Source organism: Dendropsophus ebraccatus, chromosome 6 (genome assembly GCF_027789765.1).
Source record: "Dendropsophus ebraccatus isolate aDenEbr1 chromosome 6, aDenEbr1.pat, whole genome shotgun sequence".
NCBI classification, from domain to species: domain Eukaryota; kingdom Metazoa; phylum Chordata; class Amphibia; order Anura; family Hylidae; genus Dendropsophus; species Dendropsophus ebraccatus.
In genome coordinates, this window is record NC_091459.1 from 116,787,838 (window position 1) to 116,811,185 (window position 23,348).

At 44.0% G+C, this 23,348-nt stretch overlaps 1 protein-coding gene across 1 annotated transcript; it reads right to left on the minus strand.

Moving 5' to 3' along the window:
- Positions 1–64: 64 nt before the first annotated feature.
- Positions 65–21,901, minus strand: PDIA6 (protein disulfide isomerase family A member 6). Its single transcript, XM_069975728.1, has 13 exons — positions 21,706–21,901; positions 18,844–18,985; positions 17,255–17,312; positions 16,083–16,209; positions 14,798–14,916; positions 5,625–5,752; positions 4,792–4,906; positions 4,069–4,209; positions 2,243–2,327; positions 1,952–2,024; positions 1,598–1,756; positions 1,362–1,458; positions 65–611 (listed from the first exon to the last, which is right to left on the minus strand). The coding sequence occupies exons 1-13, from the start codon at positions 21,722–21,724 to the stop codon at positions 543–545; spliced, it is 1,332 nt and encodes a 443-aa protein (XP_069831829.1). The 5' UTR covers positions 21,725–21,901; the 3' UTR covers positions 65–542.
- Between the last annotated feature and the right edge of the window lie 1,447 nt (positions 21,902–23,348).

Below are 23,348 nucleotides of genomic sequence, written 5' to 3' on the forward strand. Positions count from 1 at the left end.
ATAATCAGAAACAAAAACAAAAGCTACATTTACAGATAACTCATCAAGCAAAAATAACACAAAATGTCAAAAAATATTTTATTCAGAAATTGAGTCAAGCTGATCAATTTACCGATGAAAATTCCCAAAAACATAAAATACATTAAACAAAATAAATGTTTGCAGTGTCGACCAACAGGACGTTCTGGGGACAGTTCTCGACTGGTGAACAGGACCGATAACTCCTTCAGTATGCAAACATCACCTACCAACCCCAGGCAAAATTTTAAAAAAAGAAAAAGGAAAAAAAAAGTCTAAAGAGCAAACAAGAGAACTCATCACTGTTACAACAATTCATAGAATTTTTTTCCAGCGTTCTCCCGAGAGGAACTGTCCATTGTTATCACTGTAATCCTGTTCTTCAAGTGCACATGTATCTGTCAGATTACAAATCATTGCTGCTGCCACCCCAGCAGGCCGGACGAGTGGATGTCCACCAGCTAGAAAGTTCCTTCAAGAAGAGGGATGTAACAATACAACAAGGAGTGATGTGCTTCTTCTCTTCACAGTTCTTCCTTTCCAATGTCATCAAGTTCTACATCGCTGAGATCAATGTCATCCTCAACAGGCAGCTGCAGAAGAAACAGATATAAAGGTGGATTTATTAAGGAACTGACACCACACAAAGAAATATAGTTTGGTGGGAAAAGTCACAGAATAATTTCTAAATTTATGTAGAAAAGAGCCCGGCACTCACCAAATCGTTTTCTTTATTTATTGTAGTGCAAGCTGCATCAGTATTACATCAGTACACGTTTAGGCCCGGTAGGACCTTCATCAGCTTTAGCTTGAGCTAAAGCTGATGAAGGCCATGATGGCCAAAACGTGTACTGATGTAATACTGATGCAGCTTGCACTACAATAAATGGAGCACCAATTTGGTGAGTGCCAGGTTTTTTTCTACATACTACTGGTTTATCGCACCACGAGAAGCACCGCCTGCTGGAGTGCCGTCCTTTACTCTCCACTGGTTTCTAAATTTATACATGTAAACCTCTGATCATTTTTGGCTAATTAGTCATATAGGCAGTCCTACTTTGTGACTGACAGCTATCTATAGGCACACTTAAAGATCTATCATGGAATAGGACCCCCCACTTGACTACTTAGCCCAAAATGAACATTAATAAATGATAGGTTATCCTGAAACCTTATCCGCAGAACTATATATCAATCTGCTCAGCACCTCCTGCTGGTGGAGTTTGGCTAGTGGTTTAAAGTCTTCCCCAGTGGCAGACTTAGCATGACCATGGCTGGATGCAGCAGCTCCTATACGGTGATGACTGATGATCTCCGAGGGGATAAATCACATATATTCTTACCTCTCCGTCTTTGCCATCCCAGGCCTCAACTGTGTTAATCTTAGGAATAGCGCCACCACCGACTGGCGAAGTGGAACCACGGCCAAATGACAGCTCTCTGCAAATACATTAGAAAAGACATGACCTTGTGGAATATGGGGGTCTTGTTCTCCAGCAATCTAGTATAGTGCAGGGCATTATATGGCTTAAGTTCTGACTGAACAGATAATATCACAAAGAATATAAGTAATCCTTACCGTAGGAACTCGTTGATTCCCTGCTCACTGAAGGAACCCTTCAATAGTGCAAACTTCATCTTCCGTGCATTAACAGCTGCCATGGCTGGGTAACCAAAGCCGCCGATACCAAGAGAGGTCTCCAGATCGAGCTGTGCACCGGCCTCAGTCCAGAGCCATCTGTAACAAAGCATACAAGACTATAACTCAGTGGTAAAGCCCTAAGACTATGGCTGCAGTCTGCAAGATGAATCCCTTAGGCATGTTAGGAGTAGTAGTGCTACAAATGTGGCTGACCTATCCCCTTATGTATCCAGAATACCCCTTAAATAAATTTGATCTTTGAGTAAAAGAATTTGACCTAGTCAAACTTACCCCCACATCTTCTTTTTGTACTTGTCAGCCATTTTGAGCATGACCTCTAGATAGGCATTTCTTCCAGACGCCCCTGCAATAAACCCCAATACATGTCACCGAGAGAACACTATAGTAAGCGGAAACAGAACACTATCCACTGCGATTAGTCAAAAACTGGATGTGCTGGATTATCAGAATTTTCTGACTATTGGGTACTAAATTAAAGTAAAATAGACATCCCGGCCTAGAGCAACAGGATATAGACCATTACTAGGAGCCTGATATACACTTGTGGGAATAGATTGTTACCTGTGTCAAGGATATGAGGCAGGACGGCGACTATGCAGAGCTGGTGTTCATCGCAGGTCTTCTTGACAACGTCGTCATTCAGGATCTGTCAGAGAGTTAGAAGAAAAGGCTCAATATTCATGACTGGGAACAGGTAACAGAGCTGCAATGTTATAGTGTTAACACTAGCGATGAGCAAACTGGCTGATCTTCAACGCCAGAGCCCCAACGATTCCCAGTGACTGATGTTGGGTGCCACCTTAGGAAGTCCTGGAAAACATGGATACAGCTATAAGCCATAGGCTGTATTAATATTTTTCCTGTTAGCCCTAGGGCTGCATCCAACTTCTCCATCTGCCAGGAAACAAATGCACAGCGTTGGGGTTCAACCGAACCTGAACGTATGGCAAGTTCGCTTATCACTAGTTAACACATCCAACTTCATTAGCAGTCAATATCCAATGTTACACTTTAGTAAATTCCTGCATTACCCTTGAAATGCTTAAAGCATTGTTCAATTTCTCAGCTATTCCTTCTGGTAATTTATCAGATTGACAGCTCAAGGCCGCATTACATGTAGCGATTATTGTTCAAAGATTCACTATAACGATTGTTTGCTAGCGATAGTTTAGCGAACGATTCTGAGGTTACTACATTCACTAAATACTGTTACAAACGATTGTTTTTACATTGTTATATATGGTCGCCAATCGTTCCTGTGGACAAACCACACAACATGTTTTAATCGGTGAACAACTTATTACACGAACAAATAAGCGAACGATTGGCGAACTAACAACGATAATTTTCAACATGTTGAAAGACCAAAATGAATGATTTTGCATTCGTCGTTTCATCGTTGGGCGTTATTACACGGACAGATAAATTGTTCATTTAGAGTACGTTCACACATACTGGATCCGCAGGATTTCACGCTGCGAATTCGCTGCGGATCCAGTGTCATTCAACCCTATTGACATTACATACTCACAGCGGGATTGACATCGCGCTGCGAGTATGTAAATTAACCCCTGGCGGCCGGAGCGTAGCACTGACAGCGGCTGGAGTGGAGCGGCACTTATCCTCCAGCACAGAGCATTGTTACATCATGCAGGCTCCGCTGTGCAGCTGCTGTTGGGCACGGCTCTCACCACTCCAGCTTGCTTTGGGGTGGGGGTGGACGTGCAGTGCCCCGAGCCATGAGGAGAGAGCCAGGCCTGACAGCAGCAGCACAGCGGAACAGCGCAGCAGCACAGCGCTGTCAGTGCTATCCGCTGCGGATCTGGTACATGTGAACGTACCCTTAAACCGTTTTAGCGAATTTTTAAACGATAATCATTCCGTGTAATAGGGCCTTTAGTGTTACCATCCTCCATGACAATAGGGCGTGTCCATACACAGTCTGCACTGATTGGACAATGTCAGCAAATGTAATGACACGCCTCTTTGACACAAGGAATGGAAACACCCACATGTCCGCTTAATCACACATTTCCAGGAAGAATAAGAGGGACAGTACAATGCAGACAAAAGACGCTATTGTGATTTTATGGGAAATACATCTACTAAAACTACGTGTTATTACAATAGAGGAAGAGGATAAGTGTCTGCCAGACCTCTCTCTTGGAAAAGGGGTTGTATCATTCCTTAGGGTGACCATCTGGCCCGGTGACAGCTCATTTTCGTATACTTGCTTTATGATAGTCACATATATTGTGCTCGCTGTAGGTTTGGTGCAGTGTTAAAGCATTTTGTTGGTCTGGTTTACACAGCAAACACAGTATGTGTGAATGGACCCTTACAATGAAACTACACATAGAAAAAGACAAGCCATGAAACAGACCAACCTCCAGGATCTCAGGGGGAGGCGCGTTCTCAGAGAACAAGTCAAGAGCACGAGCCACAATGTCGGCTTTTGTCCGGCCACCTTCATAGTCGACAGGTTCCTCTCCTTTCTGGAAGATTTTAATGGTGGGAAATCCCCTGATCTGGAAGAAGTAGAATTCTAGTTATAGAAGCTGCGGTGACTGACATGGAAGCAGACAGGTTCACTCTGAAGGACACTGTACTTGCAGCAGTCGGGAATGTGTGCTACAGGGTTTAGTCTGATCTCCATTCCCGTGACAGGAGGATCAGCTGGTTACCCCCTATGCCGTGCTCTGGACTACCCCAGATTGTTAGAAGGAGACATTGAAGTAGCATACAAGCTAAGCAAAGCAACCAAGGTGCAATCCTATTAGTGAAAGGCCTCCAATAACTCTGTAGCTAGCAGCACATATATTACAGGGCATACAGTATAGTAATGGCCATGGGCAACATTCTCAGACATAAGGACAAAAAAAACAAAAAAAAAAAACAAAAAAAACAAACACACAAACACAAAATGAACAAACCCAATAAAAATGGACCAGATATAGTTCAATAGTGGTTTTCCCATGACCTGATGTACATGAAGATAACAGCATGATCACTGGTTCCCGTATGTAGTAATATACAATCTCCTGACCTGTCCCTGGTGATGCCTTAATTTTTATCCTATAGATTTATGGCCATAACCAGTCATTACTCACCCCATAGCGGCTGGCTAGTCCTTGGTGTACAGTGGCATCTACAGCACCCAGCTTAACTCTGCCCTTGGTTTGTTCAGCAACTTCGCTGGCTGCGGCTGCCCATTCAGGTTCTAAGCTAAAGATAGACACATTGTTAATAAATCTGAGAAGTAAATTTATCATTATCATCATTTTCTCAACAAAAAGTTTTAACAAAAAGTTGGTCAGTTTGGGTCTGAGGCTTCAGACCTCCACTAAAATCACTAGAATGATCTAGGAGAAGTGCACAACTGAGTGCTTCTCTCCCAGTCTCCCTCCTGCAGGAGATGATCAGTCACAGCAACTAGACCCAGACTGATCAAAATGTTGAAAGCATCTGTCACATGTCAAAAAAGCGTTAAATGAAAGTAACAGTCTAAGGACCCTTTTACAAGAGACGATTATCGTGCAAAAAAGTGACATATCGTTCAAATTTAAAGAGGACCTGTCACTCCCTGTGTCGGGGTGACAGGCTCCCGACCCCCTGTTAGATCTCCTATACTTAGCTCAGCGTGCTGGGTCCCCCTTCCTGAGCCGGTCAGGTGACTGAGATTTCAGCACCCGAAGCCCGGCGCGTGCGCTCACAGGAGAGTCAGATGCTCATAGAGAATGAATGGGGAGTCCGCTGCTCCGTCATTCTCTATGGGCATCGGACTCTCCTGTGAGCGCGCGCCGGGCTTCGGGCGCTGAAATCTCAGTCACCCAACCAGCTCAGGAAGCGGGACCCCGCGCGATGAGGGGTGACAGGTTTCCTTTAAACGACAACTGAGGCGCCAAGAGTGCAAAAGATGCCGGAAGCACTAGTGCCCACTTACTTCTTACAGTGGCCGCACCACGGAGCGAAGAACTCCACAAGCCACACTTCGTCGCTGCCCAATACTTGTCTGTCGAAATTGTCGTCGGTAAGTTCGATGACGTCCTTTTTGCTTCCACCGCTCCTCTGCTACAGAATGCAAAAGATATAATGGAGATTAGTAATTCCAGAATACTAATAATTACAGACTACTTCCACATTCACTGAAAATGTTCCTGATTTTGCAATATCTGTAGGAGTGGCGGGATGGATTAGGCGGTGGTGGTCACATAAGGTCAGATAAGGAGAAGATGGAAGTCTAACCATGGGCTACAATAAAAGCCAGACATATGGTTGGATGGTGAGAGCAATCCTCCTTTGCTCGCCATGACCCCTGCCAATAATCTGATCATCTTGGAAGCTCTGCAGTAAGTGTTCAATGCCTCTGCAGCGCCACCACAGGAAAAATATTAGGCATTACATTATTTTGTGTAATAAGTTGTAAGTGGCGCACAATAACAAGAGATACTGCTTGTAGCCGCTTTACTCTCTGGCTAAGGCTGTTACTACCCAAAATATCTGAAAATGACCTAATTCTTAGCCTACATTTAACATATCGTTGGACTATGTCACTTGCTGGCACTGAGTATGGGAATGGGTAGCGTATCAAAAATCACCAATAAAAGATCATAATGCAAGTGGACTAGAGAGGAGCCTAATTTGAGCAAGCTCGAGATCGCTCAGCATTTCAGTACCGGAGGCTAAAGAAGTTGGACGCAGCCCTAGGGAGTCCGGGAAAATATGGATACAACTTATGGCAAGTTGCGCTCATTTGCAAATTAAACATAAAGGAGGGAAAACCAGAGCACTATACCTAGATGTATGTATATCTAAATTGACTTATAAGTTACTATAGACTATAGGAGAAACTTCACTGTCTGCACTGCTATTATGATAGAACCAAGAAGATACCTAAAAATGAATCAATGCTACGCCTGCAAAGACATATTCCGACCACCCTAACACCTAAATCAAAAACACTAAAGGCAATAAGGTTATTTTACTTTATTACTGTCCATAGTGAAGACAATGGAAACTAGTCACACAATTCCAAAAATTATTTTCTTTTGTGCAGTTTACATACTAAGTAGGAGGAGGACTCGAGACTTTTCACTGAGCACTTTTCCAGATTAGTTATGGAGAAAACAGGGTCAAAAAGGAGAATCCATCCCTAGGATGTAACGTGATTGTCCAGTTGTCGGGAGCTGTAAAAAGTTACTTTGCTCCGAGGACCTTTACATTGATGTGGACACTGTTGGATCTTTTCTTTAAGGGGGCTAGCTGTCTCTAAGAGCAGGTTACGTCTGCTGCCTGCATGTACACGTAAGTTATAACATACACACGGCATCATGGCCAGCACCATACAAGAGTCTGCCAAGATCGATGGTGTCAACATGAATACAGAGATTGAGGTGGTGAGAGCAAGATCTAATATCTTTATATAGCCCTGAAAAATCTATTTCATACAAAGAGTACCTTGCATTCGCTGTATACCAATGTAAAAAAAGCCCTCACTATATGCACAACACCCTTCCGCTATAAAGGCATCTCAGCAGCCTGCTCTGTACTAATGGGGAAGAAGACCCTCAAAGTAGCCGTCTACAGATGGAGGACTTCCCTTTCTCTATATGGAGCACAGGCTAAGAAGAATTCTCTGTAAACCCACAGGGTCTCTTCCACGTGAAGCCGTACCCTTCCTGCAGACACATTTCCTAGATCAAATATGGATCCTGCCAACTTAAGGGCACTCATGTTATCTTCCTGGTAGATACAACAGGAGAACATATGCTAAGGATGGATAGAACACAAAACGTGGAGTGCTCCAGATGACGGGTCTTCTACTATAAATGGTAGTCTGGTAAATTATTTCGTTGTGCAGCTATAGAAGACAAGTATAGTCCACTGCTCAAAGTTGAGGAGCTGGTCGCCAAACCACTAGATCGCTCCATTTTACAGAACCTGCTCAGGTTTACAGCCTTTGCTTAATATTTTATAGATTAGTTGCAGTCTGCGATCCATCACATTATACAAATATGACGAAACGCATCATATCTGTGTTTTAGAACCAATGAACTATCCTCCTCGAAGTTTTATATGACGTGAATTCTGCAGAAGAGAACCATGGCCGGCACTGGTTGATCTTGGTGCGGGAACTCCCAACTATGAGTAGGTTCACAAAGCAACAGTTGTATGACGCAAGAGAACTATGGGTCATGTGATGGTGTCAAACGCATTTTGGAACCATGCATTTAGGCCTAAACCTAGTAACCAAACATCTAATTTAATGCTGGCACCATCTTAGTACTAATCCTCCGGCTTTGTTAAAGACTTCCTTCTACCTTCCATTTCCAAGTCGTAGGTTATGGGGCCCTCTATTTTATCACCATTTTATCATAATGTAATGGAGAATTTGTACTTTTTCACCACATATAGCTTTCCTTTCCAATAAATGTTCATTCAGCTATACACTAAAATTGAACGGTCTTCCAATTTTTAATATGGAGGGAGATCTTGGGTATTGAGTGCTGAGCAATCAAACTTCATGTCCAACTTATCCGCACTGGAGTGTGCAATTGTGTCATGGCTTAGAGGGTAGGACTAATATGAAAGGAAAGGGAGTCCAGGAATCGGTAGGGCCCAGATTGGAATATGCAGGGGAGATTGGGCATCTAGTTTCAAACGTTGCTCATATGGACGTGACTTTTCTTTTTTTTTTCCTTAACATATTGTCAAAGAAGCCTAACAAAGCGATTGCTGCCATTCAACTTCAGAACTAGTATTCAGGTTAAGCTTTAGTCTTGAATGGGCTACCATTATTGATTTATTTACTATGTCAAGCTTTGGGGATTTGGCTTCCTTGGTCATGTGACTCGTTGATGATGGAGAAGACGGGGAAGGGTTGCCATTGGCAGAATAATGATTCTATGACTTGACCCAAAGATCTTGTGTTATGGACACTTTCTACGCTACATCCCTAAGGAGGCCTGGCTTAGTGGGAACGAGATGGTGTTGCACCAAACCAAATTCTATACCATTGGTTTCAAACACCAATATACCAGTCATTTAGATGGATGTAAACTAAATTGTCTTTCCATCTCTGGCACCACCATTGCTAAATGGCTAATAGTAAAAGCGGTGTGTGATCACAGGTACTGAATGACAGAACTCATCTTATAAGAGCAGAACTGTAGTGCGATTTTATAATGTAACATGATAAGTTTTTAGAAGTACAGAATCCATATAGTAGTCACATGGAAGAAGAAAAGGTTACAAGAGCTTTAGATGATGAATGTGAACCTATCATCACATAAGGGGGGGGGGCTACTCAATTAAATCATTACGTTGTTTGTCGCTATTCCTCAAGTCATTCAGACAACAATATAATCACAAAGATCTGAGGGGCTCTGGCTTAGGTTAAAAGGAAAACTTCAGACTAGCGGCCATATGCTGGGCCTTAGTCCTCGTCATCTTGGGCTTGGCAACGACCTTTGGGGGGTGGACGCCGCCTCTGCTGCTCCTGGGAGCCGTATTGTTGAGATGGAGGACGCTGCCGTTGCTTCTGGCGTTGTTGACCCCGTTGTCTACCGGGCTCATAGTCTTCTTCGTCTTGCGGTGGTTGCCGTTGTGGTTTTCTTTGCTGATACTGTACATATTGTTTCTGCACAATGATAATCCCATCACAGAAGAGATGACATATCAAACAACCTACAACTCGCTCTATATAGGGCTTCACATTTGGAGACTATTGTCATATTTTGGGCAGCCATAACTGTGTGATCACCAGTGGATAATAACTGGATTCTTGCCAGAGCTATATAGATCCGCCACCCACTATTTGTTTTTGCTTACTCATGTAGAAGTTGTCTTTTCCTTTGAAAGTTTTACTTTCTCCTTAAATGATTCTTGACTAGAGACGAGCGCTACGCCGATCAATTGGCATTTGATTACTGTTGGCTGATGAAGTTGGATGCAACCCTAGGGACATTGATACAGCCTATGGCTATATGCTTGAGTTGCGTTCATGTCTATTCTTGTAGACAGTAAAACACGCATGCAGAATAGCCTGTGTGTGTTTGTAGGTAAAGGGCAAAACTAGGTATATCTGCTTTGTGTTCATGTCCCCATTTACAGGCTGTAATAATCGTGTAGCACGAAATTCTACAAATAAATATCTATTCATCTTTGTTTCTATACTGTCAAAAATAAATTATTTTTCTTCTGCACTGGTCAGTTATTCCTTCATCCTCCTCAAGTTCAGATCAGTTTGACTGTAGACGACTAAGGGGCCTTTTCCACAGGAGCGATAATCGGCCGAATCAGCCCCATTCGGCAGATTTCCGCTCTGTGGAATAGAGAGAACGATCAGCTGATGATCGAGTCATCGGCTGATCGTTCATTTAGGTTCAGACCTAAAATAGTCGTTCACCACCAGCGCATCGCTACTGTTGAATAGCGGTGCACGGCAGCGACTGACGATTTCAGCAGAACCATACATTACCTGTCCGGGCCGCAGGTCTTCTCCCGCTCCCGCGTGGCAGCATCGGCTTCGGAGCGGGCTGTCTGAACTGACAGACTGCTAAGCCAATCACTGTCCGGGACTGCTGCGGCCAGTGATTGGCTGAGCAGTCTGTCAGTTCAGACAGCCCCGCTCCGAAGCTGCCGTGGCTCGCGGAGCCGGAGGAAAAAAGACCTGCGGCTGGACAGGTAATGTATGAAGCAAGGGCTGCAAGGACATCGGTAACGATGTCCCTGCAGCCCTTGTTTCACGATCGGGGCAGTGGAATAGGCCCAGTAAACGAACAGAGATTTAGCAGATCTGCGCCCGTATACGTCGTTGATCAGGTCCTGCTCGTCCTGTGGAATAGGACCCTTAGTGCTGCAGGAGGAGAACTCCCCCTCTACTGCCAGTATAAGCTCCACCTCTAAACCTTGTGTCAGCCGCAAGTGGAAAGGATCAGGAGGAAAATGAACAAGTATTCTCTAAGAAGATTTCTACAAGAGCATGGAGAACCTTTCTTCTGTATACATCCAATACTGGATATAACATCCCTTCTCTTCAAAACTGTCAGGAAATCTACACTGTAGATACCGTGTTTCCCCGAAAGTAAGACCCTGTCTTACATTAATTTTACTCCCAAAAGTCCCACCCTGCCTTACTTTCGGGGGAGGCCTTACATTGGGAAAAAAAATGAAAAAAATATTTTTTTTAACAATAAAATTAACATTTATTAACGCTCCTCCATATTCCTCTCCTGTATACATCCCCATTCATTTCCCCCTTATTCCTCTTTGATCCTTTGGATTTCTCATGCTTCCTCCCACTCCTCCTTATTCCTTTCCTATCCTTCTTCTTATTCATTCCCCTCCATTTCCCCTGTTTCTTCTCATTCCACAGACACACATACACACCTTACCTTTCTTCTGTCTCAACGCGATTCCTCTGCGGTACCGGGCTGACGAGGTGACGTTCGGCCAATCAGCTGCGAGCCGGCTGACTGGCCAATCGCAGCTCGAGCTGACTGGCCAATCGCAGCTCGAGCAGCAGGATGCGCCGCAGGCCATTTACTGAAGGCGGAATACGGGCGGCTCCTGGATGGAGCGAGGTACCGTAGCAGTTCCTGTACTTTCCCCAGGGACCCCACCCATATGCGGCCTTACATTCCCCCCTCCCAGCTACCCTGCTCTACAATCGGGGGGTGCCCTACATTGGCGGACCCCCCCGAAACCCTCACCCTGCCTTACTTTCGGGGGGGTCCTACTTTCGGGGAAACACGGTAGTAGGGAAAGGGGTGGCAGAAATTGCAAACCACTAGAATAATTCTACAGGAATCAAAATGGAGGATTAACCAATTTCTGTAGTGGCCATCACATTCGCCAAACACAATGGAAAGTTTTATCCAGAATGGTCATTGGTGAGAACATGTGGACATCCAAAGCAGGCCAATATTACATTTTTAAAATAGAACTGCTATAAAAGGTGATATAAAGGATAAAAAAAATATATATATATATTTTTTTATTTTATTTTTTATTTATTTTACAGAATACTGACAGGGCTCACACTCATTGGCTCCTCCTGAATTTTTTCACTTTATTCAATGAGTGTGAGCCCTGTCACCAACGTGCAGTATAAAGTTTCACTTCTTTGGTATAAAGTTTCTACTTCTTTACTTTATGTATGTGCACACATCGGATTTTATCAACTTTCTACATACTACAACCTCTTTAACAGCATTACATGCACTGTATCTTGATCCCTGATATGCTGGAGGCCATTGTTTTATATTACTGTACTGTAATAGGTCAGGCTTATTCTTCTATAAGATTCACAACTATAAAGCATTACAAACCTAGTTTGTCCTCTTAGTATTTCCCTTTCTCTTTATCTGAGGATAGATATATGTTTATCCTAGGCAGGTTTATATTCAGTTATTGTAGATTTACCAACTACTTCTGCTGGGAGTTTGGACACAGGACACAGTATTCCAGATGTGATCTCACTAGAGCGCTATACAGCGGGATCACAATCTCCCTCTTCCTACTGGTTATACCTCTAGCTATACAGTCCATCATGCAATTTGCTTTCCCTACTGCCTGGTTGCACTGGTGACTCATTTTGAGGCTATGTTCACACAATGTACCTTTTATGAAAAAAAAAAAAACAGCCATTGTTTTCTATTAAAACAATGGCCTTTCTTTTCATAGTGAAATGTGTTGCACTGAAATCAATGCAAACAACGGCCATTGTTCACACAATGTATTGAACAACAGCCATTGTTTGCCAAGTCCGTTGAAATAATTGACACGTCAATTATTTCTGGCCGTTGTGCATTGAGTGCCAATCAATTGTAGTCAGTTGTGAACATAGCCTTTGCCCGTCAGAAATTACTACCCCTAAATCCTTCTCTTCTGAAGTCTTTGCCACTGATGAACAACTGATACGATAGTCAGATAGATGACTCCTCCTCCCTTGTGCATTTTTTTTTTACAACTGGAAACACTGAACTGAACAAAAATATCAACCCTGTTGCACACTTTTGTGTCATCAGCAAATAGACAAACCTTACCTACCAAACCTTCTCCTATGTCACTATCCTTATCTACCAAACCTTCTCTTCTGGCACTATCCTTCCCTACCAAGCCTTCTCCTATGTCACTATCCTTCCCTACCAAGCCTTCTCCTATGTCACTATCCTTACCTACCAAACCTTCTCCTATGTCAGTATCCTTACCTACCAAACCTTCTCCTATGTCACTATTCTTACCTACCAAACCTTCTCCTATGTCACTATTCTTACCTACCAAACCTTCTCTTCTGGCACTATCCTTCCCTACCAAGCCTTCTCCTATGTCACTATCCTTCCCTACCAAGCCTTCTCCTATGTCACTATCCTTACCTACCAAGCCTTCTCCTATGTCACTATTCTTACCTACCAAACCTTCTCCTATGTCACTATTCTTACCTACCAAACCTTCTCCTATGTCACTATCCTTACCTACCAAACCTTCTCCTATGTCACTATCCTTCCCTACCAAGCCTTCTCCTATGTCACTACCCTTACCTACCAAACCTTCTCCTATGTCACTATCCTTACATACCAAACCTTCTCCTATGTCACTTACAAACATATTAAAAAGAATGGGACGCAGCACAGACCCTTGTAGCCACCACTTGTAACCAGTCTCTGCTCGGAATATACACCATTAACAACAACCCTCTGATATCTATCCTTCAGCCAACCACAAATCCACTGAACTATCCAGGGGTTAAGACCAATTTTCTCTAACTTCTCTATCAGGTCATTATGTGGGAACTGTATTAAAAGTTTTGCTGACGTCAAGATAGGCGACATCCACAGCACCACCTTCATCCAGCACTTTTGTACCATAATCAAAGAAATCCGAGATTAGTCTGATGTGATCGGCCCGCAGTAAAGCCATGCTAATTTGGATCCATCAAGACTAGAGATAAGCGAACCAGGTTTGGGTTCGAGTCCATCCGAACCCGATCATTCAGCATTTGATTAGCGGTGGCTGCTGAACTTGGATAAAGCTCTAAGGTTAACTGGAAAACATGGATAGAGCCAATGACTATATCCATGTTTTCCACATAGCCTTAGGGCTTTATCCAACTTCAGCAGCCACCGCTAATCAAATGCAGCACCACTCCTCTTCAGTTTTAACGTAGGTTTTGCAACTCAGTCCCATTGAAGTGAATGGAGCTTGCAAACCATACCTGAACTGGAGAAAAGAAAGGTGCTGTCTCTGGAAAAAAAAATGGACATGTTTTTCTAACGTTGGATAAATAATAAATCAGTTTTTGTTCTATTCTATGTATATTGTTATTGGGACAGACATTTTTCCCGACAGCATTTAGAGAGATGCTTTACTGCAACCACATGGACCAGAAGTGGGTGGAGCATAATACTCTCCGGTGAGGTGTCAATCTCTGGGTTATGCCCTACCCTCTTAAAGGGGATGTCTGGAAAAAATAATTTTAAGATGTTATAGTCAAAAGTTATGAAAATTACTAAATAGACACTTATGGGGAAACGCACCTATAGTGCATGTTCTCTGCTGCTGCTACAGTCTGTCCCACTGCTGCAGCAGGTGTCAGCAGTTTATGTGACTTGACATCACCAACCTGAACCCGCCATGTTGTAATAAGTGCAGAGAAAAGGCACTATAGGTGCAATTTCCATAATAAGTCTTTATTAGCAATTTTCATAACTTTTGTTGGGCAATAACATATCTTAAAATTATTTTGCCCGGTCTTCCCCTTTAAGGCCTGCAACAGTTTTATTTTGAGTGTTCTTTTAAATAATCACTGTCACATTAAAAGGTTTGATTGGTTGGTGTGTCAGTGCTGAGACCCCACCAATCACTAGATATAATTGGGAGAAGTGCATATTAAAGAGATTATCCAGGCTTAGAAAAACATGGCCACATTCTCCAGAAACAGCACCTCTCCTGTCCTCAGTTTGAGTCTAGGTTTTGCAGCTTAGTTCCATTGTAGTGTATGGAGTTGAATTGTAATACCACACACAGGGGTGGTGCTGTTTCTGTATAGGTTTCATCTTCTCTACAGGCAAGAGTAAAGAAGAGCCAGACTCATGTGGGTGCACAGATACCTACCTGTTTTCCAGACTCATAGCTGCCACCACCGCTACCACCTCCTCCACCAAGCCTTTGCTTCACAAGAGACCGAAGAGCAGCTAACGCAGAGTCAACAATGGAGTCACTCGTTCTGCCGCCTGTAAAAGAATATGGAATATGCATTCAGAAAACTGAAGGCTTTAGCTGCTCAAAAGACTGAAAATGTATTCCAGTCCATCACCCCTGCAGTCCATCAGTGGAGAAAGGGTATAAGCATATAGTGCAGGGATGGGAAACCTTCGGCTCTCCAGCTGTTGCAAAACTACAATTCCCTTCATGCCTAAACAGCTAAAGCTTCTGCTGTCCAGGCATGATGGGAATTGTAGTTTTGCAACAGCTGGAGAGCCGGAGGTTTCCCATCCCTGATATAGAGACCCTATTCAGAGTATACAGGTGTCAAATGGATGACTCAGTCCTGTAGGAGTGGTGCGAAGCAGATTTCTGCTTGCCCGCTTACTCTATAGGCCTGCATGCTGGAAATGCAGAATGCAGCTGAAAATAAGGGAATAAACCAAAAAGTGGGGGCATCAGCATCACCACATTATTATTATTATTTTTTCCCCCAGGACAACCCTTATAAAACATAAAAAAGGCTATACTAACCTCTCCTGGTCCCCCTCAGAAGTTACGCAGATGCTGTTGGTCATCGGTTGGAACCTGCTTTTTCCTGGTTGCTCCAACCCCACAAGAATTGCCTGCCTCAGTCACTGCCAATAAGTGGCCACAGCCACTTATGCCTAAAAGGGGTAGTGGTGCTGGCATGTCAAAGGAAGAAGCGATGACCAACAGAGGACCAGGAGTGTCTGTGTGGCAGCAGCTGGAAACCACGGTAGGAGAGTACATCTTTTTTAAATTATATATATATATTTTTTACTCAATTTTATTAATGGGAGACTACAAAGCAGTATACAGGACAATATTGAGACCGTAAATATAAATTACACAAAAATACAACCATCAGTACCATACAGCCATAAAGTATACAAACCAGAAAACGAGAAGCCTCATAGCAGGGAAAGTAAGAAACCATCACTCAGGGGTTAACCCCATGTGGGTATATCAGACTCTGAGATATTTGTTAGGGGGGGAGCAGCACCATAGGTCCCATATTTTCCCGTATTTGGAAGGACACTGAATATTTAAATTATATATTTACATCACCGTCTAGGCTTCTAGAAAATTTCCCCTCCAGACTACCCCTTAAAAAGAATAAGAAAAAAAATTTTGGAGGCCAGAAGCCTCTACTGAAAACTCAGCCCCTTACCTTGATATTCCTCTGGCTTGTTCTTGTTTGCACCGAAGACCTTGATGGTTGGGTACCCTCTTATTCCAAACTGACCACCCATAGACTTGTGCTCATCACAATCCACCGCTCCCAACTTCACTATTCCCTGAAATTAACAACAGAGATGAGATAAGAGCCTGGTCACCTTCACGCCTTCTCTATAGACAGATATATATGATCCTCAACATCTCTGTAACAGACTAGATTACGTTCACTACTGATCACATCCACACACACAGAAGGTATTTTCCGGCGTATAAGGCGCCTGGGTTTATTAGACGCCCTTTGATTTTTAAGAAGATTGTCAGGGGTTTGCCTTATACGCCGACAAATGTTAACTGGTGCGGTCAGACAGGGGTTAGCCGCAGCTAAATAAAAAAAAAAAAAAAAAAAAAAAAAAAAAACTGTTACAGTCGTGCGTCTCCTGTCCTGTTCCCGGCACAGGCAGTGTGAGGTACACTACCTGTGTCAGAGATCCCCGAAGCTCTCCTGGGCTGCCGAGCATCTCTCTGGAGAAGCTCGGAGACGCTCAGCTGCCAGGACAACTTTGGGAGAATGACAGAGGCTTTGGGAACTTCCGGCGTCTCTGTCATCCTCCCGAAGCTCTCCTGGCAGCATCTCCGATTATATGCTCGGCTGCCCGGGAGAGCTTCGGGGATGTCTGGCGCAGGCAGTGTACCTCACACTGCCTGCGCCGGGATTGGGACAGGAGACGCTCGGCTGCCGGAACGGGTCACAGGTGAGTTAACGGTTTGTTTTTTTTATAGTGGTCGCCCCATATGGTGGGGATGCTGCCATTTTTCAGCTCCCTCCACCGTATATGGCAAGCATACACGGCGTATAAGGCGACCCCCGGCTTCTAAGATGATTTTTCAGTCTCAAAAAGTGTAAATATGCAAAATTTGTATATATTATTCCTGCTATTCTCTTTTGCTTCATATTAGCCTGTGTGAGGCAGCTACGTTATGTCTCACCCATCTCATACCCTGATTCCAGAGCCAGTCTTGATTGCTCAGGTCTAAAGTTCCTTTAGTTTATGAATCTTAAAAAGATCTGAGCAGATTATAGCAAACGTTATGCTCCTGTGTAAATGAGTGTTTTATATGTCTATAGTCTATTCAACACACATTTGCTCACACACAGACATTTACCTTTAAGGCAGTCGCAGCTTTCTTCCATTCGGGGGTCAGTCGCTGACAATGGCCGCACCTTTTAAAAGAAACCGCAATATGTTATCATAGGAGTTACACATTATACTGGTATAGTACTTCTATAGAAAAGTCTCATTAAAGAGGCCATAACATTTGATAACACACACACACACACACACACACACACTTTTTATTCCAGCTTGTCACTAGCGCTGTAGCCTTGCTAGATGCCGTGCTAGATCAAAAGTGTCAAACTCACAGCCCTCCAGCTGTTGCAAAACTACAATTCCCATTATGCCCAGATGACGGCCAAAGCTATAGATATCAAGGCATGATGGGAACTGTGGTTTTGCAACAGCTAGAGGGCCGCAGTTTGACACCTGTCACTTTTCCCTGGCTCTTAACCACATGTTAAAGATGGTCTCAGGATACAAGTTAATGGGACTTTCTTGGTAAGTGTCTGATCACTGGGAAGCCCACCAGTAAGCCCCTCACTGATCACAAGAACAGATATATCTGCTGATCCTGCATTTGAAGTGAGCAGCTGGTGGACATGCTGTCTGACGCTCTTTTTGGTTCTATGGATCGGCGGGGAGATTAGCCAGGCATGGCCCTAGGCTCTTTGTGTAGGTACCGTAGAGCTGAATGGAAAAAACAGCCTTCCTATCCGCACTAATGTCCCATATTCATGACCGGCTACCAGCGACTATACCCCAAAATTGTCCCCAATGGAGTAAAAGTGAAGGTGTAACCCAGAATTAAAAAAAAAATAAAATAAAAAGTACAGCTACTTTCTTGCTAAAACAGCACCACCCTTATCCTCAGGTTGTGTGTGGTATTACAATCCATCTCTATTTACTTTAAAGGAACCAAACTGCAATACCGAAGGAGAGGACAGAAGAGGTGCTGTTTCTGGAAGAAAGTGGTCATGTTTTTTCCTAAGCCTGGATAAGGGCCCTATTCCACCGGACGATTATCGTTCAGATTATCGTTAAATCGTTCGATTCTAAACGATAATTGTTTGGTTGAAATGCAGTTGATCGAGAAATCGTTGATCGCTTTATAAGACCTGGACCTATTTTTATCGTTGCTTGTTCTCAAAACATTCGCATTGAATAAGACATCATTTGGTCGTTCGCACTAGATACGAACGCAATAGCGAAGAAATAACGAACGCAAATATGATCATAAGTAACGATTATTGTTCCATGGAAATGAGTGAACGTTTTCCGGTCTTTCGCAATAGCGGTCGTTTGAGATCGTTAACTATTATGCGAACGATAATCGTCCGGTGGAATAGGGCCCTAACCCCTTTAAAGTTTTAAGGGATTAGTCACAAGACTCTCCCTGTGGGTAATGGTAGCCATACACATAAGATATCTGTCAGCAGTACACACGTTGGCTACCTATGATGTGACTAGTCTCTTAGAAGACGTCATTCACGGTCATATGGTGCGGGTAAGGCCTCTGCATTCTGCATTGGGAATAGGAGCTCGAAGTCTCGCTATCCCTGCTTCCCACATGTGGCTCTCCAGCTGTTGTGGAACTACAACTCCCAGTATGAAAAATGACAATGGTACAATACTCACCAGGGAGCATAGAACTCCACCAGCCATAAGCTGTCACTCTGGAGCACCTCTTTCTGGAAATTGGAGGGTGTTAACGTGACCACATCATCGCTGGGAGAGTATACACACTGCGCTGCGACAAACAGCGAGCAAATGACTGCGCCTGAAAGGAGATTAATTCAGGTTAATATGATGCTTGGAGGGGGGCGAACATATACTGCTCAAGGGATGAACAATATCTAGCTCTACAGCTGTTGCAAAACTACAACTCCAGGCCTGCGGCTGTCAGAGCATGCTGGGAGTTGTGGTTTTGCAAAGGTTAGAGGGCCAGAAGCTAGAGAATAGAAACGAATGTGTGCAGGGCCGCGCCTGTGATGAGGACGCAGTAGCACAGGTTGCATCACTTGGAAGTGTCCCATCTGGCACGCTGCAGAGTAAACACAGGAGAGTGTGGAATCGATGCTCCCGGCTTCTTCCAGGACTGACAGCTCATTGTAATCTTAGCCGGATTTTTTGCAAGGATCACTATAAATAAGCACCAATATGCCTGACAACCTAATTCATCTCAGGATCTGTCACAAGTAGGATGGGACTTACCGGGGTTCAATATTTAAGAAGAAACCCTTTAATGTTTCCTTTAAATACATTTTCCAGCATGGCGGCCATATACATTAGACATGACATGGCCCAACTGGCAGGAGCAGCTGACCATCTAATGCACGGACAGGGAACCTTGATCCCTCCAGCTGCTGCAAAACTACAATTCCCATGATTTTCAGATGGCTCCAGGCATGATGGGAATTGTAGTTTTGTTTTTGCAACAGCTGGAGGGTCAGAGGCTCCCCATCCCTGCTTTAATGTGAATGGTGTCCATGCAGATATTGGGGGAGGGGCGGATCAACTGGTTAGATTTTAGTATACCGGAACATTTTGTTGTCAGAGAGATAAGCCGTTACCTGGAGTTTAATGGTGCGTTTACACAGACAGATTTATCTGACAAATTTTTGAAGCCAAAGCCAGGAATGGATATGATAAGAGGAGGAATCTCAGTCTTTCCTTTATGACCTGTTCTCTGTTTATAGTCTGTTCTTGGCTTTGGCTTCAAAAAACTGTCAGATAAATCTGCCTGTGTAAACACACCATAAAGCCCCTATTACACGAGGCAGCTGTGAGGAGTAAACGAGTGCTGTCAGCGCACTTTGCTCCTTGTTCCCCACTCACTGCCGCCGCCATTACACACAGCGGCAGCGAACGGGTGAGTGCAGGGGAGGCCGCTGGGAGCTGCCCAAGTGATCGCTAGATCGTCCAAGCAGCCCATAGAGGACAGCGGCGGTCTGCTGCCGCCCCTCCTATTCCACGTAGCAACGGCAGCAGATCGCTGCCATCATTGTCGTTTGTCTTTCAACATGTTGAAAGACAAACAGCAGCAACGATCATCCAACATCGTTTATGTCGGCTGATCGTTACCTTCTATTACACTGGGTGATTAACGGCCGTATACGGCCAATAATCGTTTTGTGTAATAGGGCCTTAAGGCTATGTTCACACAATGTATTTTTTATGAGAAGAACGACCGTTGCTGGCGATTAAAACAACGGCCAATCTTGTTACATAAAAATACACTGCATTGAACTCTATGGGAACAGTGGCCATTGTTCACACGCCGTACTGAACAACGGCCGGCGTTCGCTATGGCTGCACAAATAATTGACTTGTCAATTATTTGCAGCCGCTAGTGCACTAACAAGTGTCGTTGTTCCCGCTCTGTGCACATGACATATGGCCGTTACGACCCCTGTACACTGTACACCCCTATATGGTTAATTGGATTGCAGGCACACCTAAACGCGCCGGCAATCAAACAGGAATAAAATGATGTTCCTGCTAACTATATCGGCTGCAGGAACATGTAAAACAGCCAATGTTTGCCAAAGGGGGCATTCACATGTCCGGAAAAAACTGTCCGTACATGAACAGTGTTCTGTGGACCGAAAATCTGAGCTTCCGGCATCATGATTCATTATGATGCCAGGAGCTCTGAAACAGTTTGAAAGTTTGTGCTACTATACCGACACAGTTGCACGGCTGTGTCAGTACAGTAGTGCAAACTTTTAAACCGTTACGCAGCGTCTCACTACAGGACACTCCACCAGTCCTAGATTCCTACTACATATACCACGGCCACCTTCTCGTATGTGAAGACTGAACAGGATTCACTGATTGGTAACTTTCGCTACAATTTAATCAATAAAGATCATTCGCTCTGGGAAGGTCTAGGTGTAGCCTTGGGCCGGTTTCACATCATAATATGATGCATTTTTGCTGCAGATCCTGGTGTGGCCGCCAATCCTAGGACCCGGAATGACAGGTGTCATGTCAGCTCATCAGCCTGGGGACCGATCATGTGTCATATACTTTAGATGGGGCCTCACTATGGTTCTAATAGAAAAATAATACCGCCATATAGCAGGTCACAATATAAAACCAATTATCATAATTGACAGATAGATGCATAGAAGCTGGGGGACTCTATTATGGATGCTCCCTTTACACTTTTAAGGATTTTCCATAGAAGACGGTTTGCCAACCCCAAGAAATCCGATCTCCTTGTAGATTGGTATTCTACTACCTGTGGCTGCAGAACTACAACCCTAAGCATGCTGGGAGTTGTAGTTTTGCAGGCACTGAGTAGGTGCAGGTTGGGGATCAATGCCCTGGAGAAGGATGATCACGTGACCAGAGAAGATGCACTGGAGGATGTCACTATAGAGACCATCACCTGGGTGCTCAGCGCTAAGGACAACACAGAGCAATCTCTGCATATAATATACTAGAGGACTACAAGGCAGAAGCTATGGAGCGCCGATAAGCCGATCCCCTTACCTAGCAGAATCCTGGCCATGCTGCCGCCGGCTCCGGTGCGTCCCCTGTGGTGTCTGGAGCGTCTGCCTGGACTTCGCCTGAGTACTGCACAGCTACACTCTCACCTTCCGCCGTGTCCGCAGCCCATTGGTCTCTGCCAGGATTCCATCATTAATATAGCCAATCAGAGGCGGCCGGGTAGCGCAGCCGCCATGGCCTCTCCCCCAGCTTTCCTCTGTCAGGGGCGAGCTGGGGCAATCTGATTGGCTGACGGCTGCTGACGCTCCGGAGTGGGCGGGGTATATTATTTCACGGAACGGAACGTGACGTCAGCGCTGAGAAGTTGGGCCGTGTTGGAGTTTGTGGTGTTCTCCTTTGTGTGTTGGTTTCCTGCCCTTTCCCCTTATCGTCCCCTCTAAGACCTGTTATTAGCTTCTTATCCTCCTTATCTCAGGCCGGGGTTTGCTTGTTGGCAGGGGTTGTGCCAGGGTAAAGAAACATGGCAGGAGTAAATACAGGAGGCGGATAATATAGCGGGTGTGTTGCGCCCTGTTCACATTATGTGTCATGTTGGTGTCCAATGCGTTATCCACAGAGCCATACAGGGGGTTTATCAATACCAGTACGCTAGTGTAAGAAAGTTACCATTTATTGCACAACTTTGTTGCATTTTAAGTTAATATTCCTGGAGGAGTCAGTTATATTGAAAAGCATTTAGCTTTACTAGATAAGTGGTCCAAACGATGGAGTTTAATGTTTACAAATGTAAAATAAGGCACTATGAAAGAAGGAATCCCCTGACTGTTATATCGGCAGTTCTATGTTGGCAAAGACTTCAGAAGAGAAGGATTTAGGGGCAGTGATTTCTTACAGCATTACAATGAGTCACCAGTGCAACCAGGTGGTAGGGAAAGCTAATTGTATGCTGGGCTATATATATATATATATATATATATATATATATATATATATATATATATAATGTATATGTATAATGGTATGCTGGGCTGTATATATATAATGGTACGCTGGGCTGTATGTGTATATATATATATATATATATATATATATATATATATATATTGGTATGCTGGGCTGTGTATATATAATGGTATTTTGGGCTGTATAACTAGAGGTATCACCATTAGGAAGAGGGAGATTGTGATCCCGCTGTATAGAGCTCTAGTGAGATCACATCTAGAATACTGTGTCCAGTTATGGAGACCTGACCTACATAAGGATATCGATAAAATAGAATGGGTCCAAAGACGGGCTCCAGAAATGGCGGACAGTCCAGGCAGCACCCCAGTATACCATTAGCATAGTTATACATATGTGGTCTTTAGGTTGCTCAGACCCCTTTTCTGTCTGAATTCAAAACTGATGTCTATTCGAAAAATGATTACAGTGCACAAAAATCCCCGGAGGTACACTTTAAGGGTCTAAATGTGTGTAGCTGGGTGAAAAGAAGGGAAAGGGGGACATGATCGAAACCTTTACATGTTTAAGGTTTTGTTAGGCCAGTTAGGCAGTTTCAGACTTTTGCAGACCTACGGACGGTTTGTTTCCCCACGGTCCTGGATTGTTTCCCCACCTGGCATGATGTATTAACATGCAGGCGGTGGGGGAACTTTTTCAATCTCCGTGGCACTGTTATTACATAG

What these genes read in the sequence shown, in the direction of transcription:
- PDIA6 (XM_069975728.1), bottom strand. An exon ending in AAGCTGCGACTGCCTTAAAG is followed by an intron (nt 16,210 to 17,254) that starts GTAAATGTCTGT and finishes TGTTAATTTCAG; the next exon opens with GGAATAGTGAAGTTGGGAGC. An exon ending in CAAGCCAGAGGAATATCAAG is followed by an intron (nt 14,917 to 16,082) that starts GTAAGGGGCTGA and finishes ATTCTTTTACAG; the next exon opens with GCGGCAGAACGAGTGACTCC.